Below are 10,002 nucleotides of genomic sequence, written 5' to 3'. Positions count from 1 at the left end.
TTTTTTTTATATTATTTATATTAATAATTAACTACTTAACTATACTATATTATATATTTATATATATATTTATATATATATATATATATATATAGTAACTTATACAGATAATTTTGTTTACATGCAGGAAGGTCACTGGAATGAGATAGTTTTGTTTGCAGCCTTGTTCTCCTTGTGACTTCTTGACTGCTTACAATCTTGTTATTCCTATCAGCTTCTAGCAAACAAAATTCACTGGGTGAGATGTGATTGGAATTGAAATCCTTTCCATACAAGGCATGAGTTTCCCCCTACAGCAAGTAAAGTTGGCTGGCGATTTGAAATAAAATCTAATTTCTCTCCATCGTATTGGATGAGGTTTTATTATAATTGATCCTTTCCAACAGAAAAAAAAATACACAGTTGTAAAACGAACAAATATATATGCCCAGGACATGATTAGTTTTTCGTTTAGGTGAATGATAAAATGTTCTCTTTTTTTTTCTAACTGTGGTAATATTTTCTTAATTTTGGTGTGTTTTTTCTCTCCTAGGGTCAATATTGTTGTGGGCCGAGGTGGAAAAGTTGGCCACTTTGTGTCCAGCAGAAAGCGTTAGTTCAGTTGGGAGAATTAGACAGATCTTTTCTGAAAGCTGGTGACTTCTATTTCTGCCTTCGACAATCCTGGCCATCCCCATATGGGACATCGCCCAGTGGTTTGGAAGTCGTGTGTGTTTATAGAACCTATAACGGCGTGAAAGAACGTGTAACACATGAGAGTGAATTTCACAAACTTTTCACCATGGACTGGATCCATAATTCATTAATACAAAATTCTTCGTCTGCGCTGTCAACCCAAGATTCTGATGAGGATTTGCCACACCTGTTACAAAGTCTCCTGGTGACTGTTGAAAAAGGCATCGAGAGAATTGAATGGCAAAGCGTAACAAAGCCTTGGTCATGTAGTCACGTTTTCCCATCGCAGCTTCTCAATTCCACTGACTCTTTTTACCACGAAAACCAGGCGGTAAGCACAAAAGACAGGTTTGTACAGACTAGTCCAGAACATGAACTGGACAAAGAAAGCCACGATACAGATTGTAGAAGTCAAGTGGCCGTTGCTTGCGACCATGTTGTCACGAAAACTGATGATAATCACGTTGAGTTGGGAAAATACTATAACCAAAGTGACATTTCTAGACTCCAAATGAGCTCCCAAGACCAGATGACAAGAGTGACAACAGGTAGGATCAGCGACTATTTTTTATTTAATTCCTCGGTAGTTAACTGTTGTCATACAAAACAATGTTATCTCTTTGCAGGATCGTTGACCTTCAATCACTACTTCTAGTGAATTTCTAGTTTTCTTAAGCTTGGCATATGTCCTGAAGTGAAATCTTGTGAAGTATCTAGCCTTTCTAACTCTGCTTTGGTGTGTGCAATCGTTTTTTGGGCCTTCTTTTTTTGTAGTCTGCAAGTTTGAAGTGAGTAATTTCAAGCTAAAGTTGACTTGTGAATTCAGATATGTCACAAGAGATGATAATTATTGAAGAAGAAAAAAAATTCTAGAAAATCAGACGGGAAAAAAGAAAATTGTCTCTTCTAAGTACATCTGTAGTTTGCACTCTTTATTAATAAGATTGGTGATTGGACTAAACGACAGTTAACTTTCAAGATTAAATATTAAAACCCACTTTAATATGCTGGATTACTTAGATATCTCAAATAGGTAGCAAGATCGAAAGTTTTTTTTTATCGTGGTCTACTAGATGAAAATTTGCAAATGTATCTTTTGTGTGTCGTGAGTTTTCACAAAGTGCGCTTCAATATTCAGGCCGCTTGTGAATAACGAGAAATTGTTCTTTAAACTTAGTATATTTTTTCTTGAGTCTGGTATGGCCTGGTGGTTAAGGCACTCGAGTCGTAAGTTCGAATCTCCGTCGCCGAACATGGTCGTCCTATATGGTTGTCGACGGGGCCATCCACCTGCGTATTAAATAAAACAAATTCTTGGCTTGCGAATTTACCGACCGACCCCAAACTAGTTTTTGCTTAACGATTCAGATGAAATAATTTCCCATATAGTTTGGCTTTACGACACATAGCCATCGTTCATATCACATTGAAGAAATCCGTGTCTCATCTGATTCCCGTAGACACCCAATGTCGGGCCTGGTTAGTACTTGGAAGGGTGACCATCTGGGAATACCAGGTGATGATGGCACTATTACTTGCCCCTCCTTAGCACAGCGGTATGTCTGCGGACTTACAACGCTAGAAACCGGGTTTCGATACCCGTGGTGGCCAGAGCACAGATAGCCCTTTATGCTTAACTACAAATAATAAATTTACGAAACAATTCTATTGATAGAAAGATCAATGTATGTTACACAGGCACGTGAAGGAAAAATTCGCAAAACTCTTTGTACTTCTATTTTACATTTGTTCTTATTAAAGGTTCCAAATGATCACTGATTTGGATAACGCTATCATAAGATGTGTTTTATTGCTGCTACTCTTCCACTGTCCGTTTCTGTAATATTAATGTTAGAATAAATAATTAACTAACTAAAACACTAGAATTAGGCCGTTAAAACCAATTCTGTAGTTTGTAACAAATATTCTGAGCTGCCATGGAAAAATGTGTTATTATTATTGATATAACAACTCTAGTTTTAAACAAGTATTATAGAATACTGTGCGAGAGTGCATTATTGTTATTAAAACGACTTTAGCTTTAAACAAGTATTCTAAAATACTGTGTGAGAGTGCATTATTGTTATTAAAACAACTCTAGCTTTAAACAAGTATTCTAAAATACTGTGTGAGAGTGCATTATTATTATTAAAACAACTCTAGCTTTAAACAAGTATTCTAAAATACTGTGTGAGAGTGCATTATTATTATTAAAACAACTCTAGTTTTAAATAAGTATTCTAAAATACTGTGTGAGAGTGCATTATTATTATTAAAACAACTCTAGTTTTAAACAAGTATTATAGAATACTGTGTGAGAGTGCATTATTATTATTAAAACAACTCTAGTTTTAAACAATTATTCTAGAACAGTGTTTCTCAACCATTTTTTGCTCGTGGCTCCCTTTTGAGTTTGATTTATTTCTGTGGCCCCACCCTTTCTTAGACACTGTTACTTAGGAAAATAATTGATTTATTTTCACACTGTTCATTTATGTTGTTTTTAAATATTTTGTTTATAATATTACTGTTTACTTACAGAAGTAAAAAATATTCTGTTATAATTGACGGCCCGGCATGACCAGGTGGTTAAGGCGCTCGACTTGCAATCTGCGGGTCGCGGGTTCGAATCCCAGTCCCACCAAACATGCTCGCCCTGTCAGCCGTAGGGGCGTTATAATGTTATGGTCAATCCCACTATTCGTTGGTAAAAGAGTAGCCCAAGAGTTGGCGGTGGGTGGTAATGACTATCTGCCTTCCCTCTAGTCTTACACTGCTGAATTAGGGACGGCTAGCGCAGGTAGCCCTCGTGTAGCTTTGCGCAAATTCATAACAAACAAGAATATTCTGTTAATGATTGACATTTTATTCAGTGTGATCTTTGGGCCTGATGAACACTTAAAAGTTTTTACAACATCAAGGCGGTTACGTATTTTTGATAGCAAATAAGTCACCCGACTAAAACCAAATTCAACCAGATAAGATGTGAGAAAAGCGATAAAATACAACTTTGCCTTCTCCCAGGGCTGTGGAAACTTATTAGCTATTACACTACTTATCCAGAAATAATGCTTGTCACGTTTGAATCTAGCTTGGGCTGTTATATCACTCTGCTGCTCTTGAGAATCAGTTGAAAATATTCACAGATACCAGACAAACATTTTGATTGTTACTCGAGTACTAATCGCGTCTGGTGACTTGACTTCTGGGCTGTGGGGGATACGGGGAGAAGGAAACCTTTGATTCAATGTTAAATTTTAAATATTTTATTCGAGCAGTGAAGTTTTGGTGGCCCACTCAGAATTTACTGTGGCCCCCTAATTTTCCGTCATTCACGTGTGGCCCCTTAGAAACATGGCGTGGCCCACGTTGAGAACCACTATTCTAGAATACTGTGTGAGAGTGCATTATTATTATGATTAAAACAAATCTACTACTTTTAAACAAATATTCTAAAATACTGTGTGAGAATGCATTATTACTATTAAAACAACAATGCATTTTGTAACAAACATCCCAAAATGCTGTGGAAGAATACATTGTTATCAATATTAAATCTAAGTTGTAGTTTGTGACAAATATCATAAGTTGTGTTATTGTTATTTAAGCGCAAACCTACACAATTGGCTATTCGTGCTCTGACCATCGTGGGAAATCGAATCTCAGATTTTAACGTTGTAAGTCAGTGAACTTACCGCTGACATAGCGGGGGACTTCGAAAGGTTCTGGAAGAATACATTACTATTATCAAAGCTAACATGTAGTTTGTAACAAATATTCTAAACTACTAAGAAAACATGAATTACTATTATTAAAGCAATACTGTACTTTGTAACGAATATTCTAAACTGTTAAGAAAACATGAATTACTAATATAAAAGCAACACGGAAGTGTGTGACAAATATTCTAAACTGTCGTGGAAGAACGGATTACTATTATTAAAGAAACACTATAGTTTGTAACAAATACTTTAAATTGCTATGAAAGAATGTACTATTATCATATATATATTTGAAGTGTAGTGAGCAGAGGAAATAAATACAGTTAAACAAAAAATAAAAAAGCTGTATCTCTGGACCTTTATGTTTGAAGTGCGTTCATATACGGATGAATAAACAAACATCCTTGTTAATTTAAAAAAAACAAAACAATACTTGTACTAGCTAATGTTTTAGAGTTATTTCTTTGAATATTTATATTGCAAACAGTATTAAGCAGACACGATGGTAACAAATCCAAAGTAATGAACACGAATAACGGGTTATCCAGAACATAGCCAGCATGAATGGTAAATTACATACACTGTAGAAATTTTTTGTATTGTAACGAATGGATTTCAGGTGCTCGCAGGTTGACCTTGAAGAGACAGGATTTGTACTGGTGCATATCATCAGTAAGTAGACCGCACCTATCAATCCGGAACACTTTGTATTCTGTATTGTTTGAAAACCTGCTTAGTGTACATAGACTGTCATTAAAATGTCATCCACATCTGAGATCAGCTCTCACCTACTTCTGCATTAGGTTCCCATCATCCCCCGCTGGGGCAGCGGTAAGTCTACGGATTTAGAAAGCTAAGATCAGGGGCTTGATTCCTCTCGGTGAACACAACAGATAGCCCGATGTGGCTTTGCTATAAGAAAACACACACATACACAGATACACAGGTTCACATTACATCTAACTGCCTTTTATTTGCTTGAATCGGACTTCAATTTCAGTAAGTTAACCTTAAGTTAATTAGGACAGAAGGGGTCTTAAGATATCCGCGGCGAAGGTTACAGTAACCGAACTATGTATTGAAACTTCAAACTGGGACAGGTATTCCATCTTTTTTGTGGTAATATCTAAACATTAGGGATTTCAAGTCAAAAAGAGCATTTGTTAATAAAGATTTGTCATGTATATTATACATAATGTTGAAGTTTTTATTAAAATAGATAATTTTGGAGCCACGTTCGGTCGTGTTCTATATGATGACCATGCATATTGACAATAGCCCTGCAGCATAGTTTCCATTGCAAAAATTTGTATCGCATAAGGTTACCACATTAAAAGTATACTGCTCCTCCTTCCATCTTTCAATACTCTATTTAATGGACGAGAACGACGGTTTCCCATTGTCCATAAAAACAGTCCAATCGTTTGTTTTATTTGATTGTTTGTTGAATTTCGCGCCAAACTGCTAAAAGTCTATCTGTGCTAGCCGTCCGTAATTTAGAAGCAATAAACTAGAGGAAATGCAGCCAGTCAACACCACCCACCACAAGCTCTTAGGCTATTGTAATCGAATAGTTGTATTGACCGTCACATTATAAACCCCTTTGACTGAAAGAACGAACATATTTGATGATGGGATTTGAACCCGTGATCTGCAGATTTCGAACCGAACACCTTATCCACAAGGCCATGCTAGGCAATTTGATCACACAGGAATCCAAAGTCTGCTTTCGAATACTTGAGTGGTATGTCTTCGAAGGAAATAGCATGGAAGCATTCTCATTCTATATCTGCTCGATGTATGCAAGGGTTAAGTAGAAGATATGACTGTAAACCTTGTCTTGGTGAGTCCATATCTTGTGGGCCTTGTTCCTAGATGGAGGATCTTTTTGATTATTTTGCGCACTATTGCCAGGGGCACATGGATGGCTTTTCCCTCTGACCTTTATGTTCGTGGATTCTTACCTGTTACAAGACACCGCTTTTTGCTTACTACGGCTGAGTTACAGTTTGTTTCGGGTCTCTTCCTGAGCGGCCCTGGTGCCCCAAGTCAATCCATATTCACTTGTTTTTTAATACCATAACATACAAGTGTTATCCTCGTCTTGGAAATTCTAAATCTCCGATTTAAAGATACTTTCACTACTTGAGAGTGTGAATATTTCGAGTCGGAAAGAGATGTTACATATCCTTCCCAAAAGTGATTAATTTTTATTGACATCACACTACCTACGCACCGCCAAGCAATGCCAAAATGTACTTCTAATACATACCGTACCATTGTGACTTTAGATTGGCTGTGGTTGTTACGTGACTTGCTGATTTGTATATTTAAAATTGATTTAATATAACATAATCAACCCTATAAACATATAAGTACCTGGTCAGTATTCATTATGGCTTTGAATTGTGACCAGATGCTCTTTGTCTTTCAGTAAATCACAAGGCTTAACTACTGAATACTTGACATTGCAGAAGCCTTGTGCACATCTAACAGGAGAGTTCCAATCACTAGTAGCAGAGTGACATAATAATAACAGAATAATAAATCGGTTGCTAAAAGTGATGACATGAAATATTGTAGGAAAACTTCCAGAAACTCACCCCAAAAAAGAAATGACACTCTTTCTCTTTGAAAGGAACTAGGATATGACTGGCATATTGCATTCATTGTTATTAACATGCACACTATATGGATGTCAGTTCAGTTAAAAAATTGTTTTTAAACCAATTCTTTCCTGTAGACTTATTCCTTACACATGTAATGCTACAGTGTTGTGATAATGTGAAAAGATTCAGGAAGATAATCATAGCTATTAATGATAAATTCTCTATTTGTAAATTAATTCCACATTCATATTCTATTGCCCCTTTTGGGTTTCATAAGAATGATAGTTCACGTATTTTAGTTGGCTGAACGTGGCCTAATGGTCATTGTGCTCAACGGTGAATCCAAGGGTTTATTGTTCGCTTCTCGTTGCTACAACAATTCGCTCAGCAATTTGAGGCCGTGGGTGCGTTACAACAGCGACTATGAAAGTCTACTAATCTAATAGATTAACTCAATAGTTGGTGGTGGGTGCTGTTGACTAGCCCCCTTCTCTCTATTCTATCAGTTTATAATGAGAAACGACTAACACATATACTTTTGTGCGAATCTCCAGACGTTTCTCCTTGTTAAGTCTCAAAATACCAATGAGAGTGAGGATACCGAACTGAAGATTCACTGCATGCTCATTATGATGTATCTTTTCCTCTGATTGGATAACACTGTGTGTATTTTTTATTCATCTTATGTTTAACGTTTAATAACTAATATTTCACAGTATACACTGAAACAAATAATTTGCGTTAATTTAATATATCTGGTAAATTAGCGCTACCGAATTTCGGGCGTTCGTATATAGTTTAAATTGTTTTACTTTTGATTGCAACATTACACTCAACAGTTATTAAATTAGAATTGTGCCAGAGTTAGTCAGTTGGTAACTTCTCCGTTAGTAGGTTTGTTGAATAGTTTTTATAAGTCGATAAATCACAAATTATCTTTCGGTGGAGATGATAAAAAGAGATCCAATTCCAGAAGAGATAGAGAAGCCATTCTGTCGTCACTGTAACACAGCCGACTCTCACCTAGAAGACAACCATCCGGAAATCTGTTCAGAGGGTACGAAGAATCAGCCAACATATACTGTTGCAAGTTATGGAAAAATGAAAGGAGTATGGTTCTGATTTCAAACTAGCCAAAGAACTAGACTGGTGAGCGTTTTTGATTCAAAATATTCATTGCCATCAATAAATTATTTTTCTGAAAAACAGGTTTCTAAGTTATATAATAAAAAAAAAGAGAATGTTGTAAAACCAGCTGTTCACCGTGCCACTTTTTATGTATCTACCACAGATCTGTGGACAACTTGCGCACGTCATCCATACATGAGTATTACCATACATTTTATTGATCCAAAAAGGTAACCGAAGTGTTTTTGTCTGGATACAATACCTATTCTTCAATACCACACAAGCCAAAACACAGCTGATGCGATGCAAGAAGTATTAGCCAATTGGGATTTTTGATGTTAATGGATCATATTTTGTATCAGCATTTAAAATTATTGAGTGGACTAGGATTAGTTGTTTTGGCCATAATCTAGATCTCTGTGTTAACAAAGCACTTCAAATAGATAGAGTTCAACATGCTATCACCAGATGTCATTCTTTAGTTGCAATTTTTCATAGGAGCTGGAAAAAACAACAGAGATCTACGTCTCAAAAAATAGGTTTCAAGCAGCATAGACTAATCTAAGACGTTGTCACAAGATGATGATCCACTTACAAAATGATTAACTGAATCGTAGGACAACATAAAGCTATTTGCGTTGTACTGCTGAAGATCTAAAAAATTGGCACTATATGCTGACAGATCGTAAAATTTCAACCTTGACTAGAGTAGCTTCTATGTTACGTTCGTTGTCAATATTTGCTGATGCACTCTTTGGCGAAAATCACAATGTCAGCTGTGCATCCTTTATTCAAACATATTTTGGAAGATTTTCTAGTTGTTGATGCAGAAGATTATTCCACCTATAATATTAAAAGGGTGTGTCTGTGTGTGACCGCCATAGCTCCAAGAGGAAAGGAATTAGATCCTGATGAAGATCCTTTGAAGTGGTGGAAGTTTAAATCAAAACACTTACCTATACTTGCCTCTCTTGCTCGCAAATATTTATCTACATATGCCATAAGCGTTGCACCAGAACGCCTATTTGGCAAAACTAGACAAATCTCTAATAAATTTCGGGCTCGTATACCTGCTGATAACTACAATAAGTTAGTATTTTTTATAAAAAGAAACATGTAGTAACACTCAAAACATTGATTTTATTTGCATTTATGCTAACAAACACACATTTCAAGTTTTGTATCATTGTATGGTATAGTTGTATGTACATATGTGTGCTAGTGTATGTACACTGCATGTGTAAATCAGCTGTTGATTTATTTGTACGTTTATATCTTGTTATAGTTGTACGATGCTCACTTTGCCATGCGTGCATTGTAATACGCTCTGTACACTTGACACAGGTTGATTCATTATTAAATGTTATTTAACACTTTACTGCAATAATTGCGATTATCACATGGTAGATTTCTGGCAATAATCGCAGGTACAAAATTATAGTCTTGCCCAACTCTACCCAGAAGCCGGACATATTTGAACATCTGGGTTGGAAGACTTCCCACTGGGGTAACCCTGGATTCGCCACTGGTAAGTGATAGTGAATGGAGGAAGACGAGCAGTAGTCTAGTCAAAATTATTGTATGTAAACCTTTTAATTGATCAGAAAAGTAGCAAGGGACTTGCTGGGAGCAAGATTTTCCTGTAACACTAATGCAATAGTGGAATATTACAGGTTCCCTCACTCACTGGCTAAAGATAGTCTTTTGATACAGTGTTAGTTCGACTTGAGTGTAGACGATCATTATGTCTACTACGACACGGAAAAACAAATAGCTGTAAGGTTTTGCCGATTTGTATTTAATTTGTAAGATAATCGAGGCCATTCCTAAGTCCAATTTTACAATTGCCAAATCATATATTTTGTTAT

At 36.1% G+C, this 10,002-nt stretch overlaps 1 protein-coding gene across 1 annotated transcript in view; it reads left to right on the top strand.

Moving 5' to 3' along the window:
• Nucleotides 1-10,002, top strand: part of LOC106464844 (puratrophin-1-like) — a gene marked incomplete at its 3' end in the record, with an annotated part of 83,881 nt that overhangs the window by 5,821 nt on the left and 68,058 nt on the right. The window contains exon 2 of the mRNA XM_013924999.2: nt 533-1,223. Within this exon, the coding sequence (XP_013780453.2) occupies nt 782-1,223 (442 nt within the window). The remainder of the gene's footprint in view (nt 1-532; nt 1,224-10,002) is intronic.

The sequence above is a fragment of the Limulus polyphemus genome, unplaced genomic scaffold (assembly GCF_000517525.1).
Source record: "Limulus polyphemus unplaced genomic scaffold, Limulus_polyphemus-2.1.2 Scaffold1758, whole genome shotgun sequence".
NCBI classification, from domain to species: Eukaryota; Metazoa; Arthropoda; class Merostomata; order Xiphosura; family Limulidae; genus Limulus; species Limulus polyphemus.
Note: the sequence above shows the minus strand (reverse complement) of the source record. Positions and strands in the feature narration are given on the sequence as shown.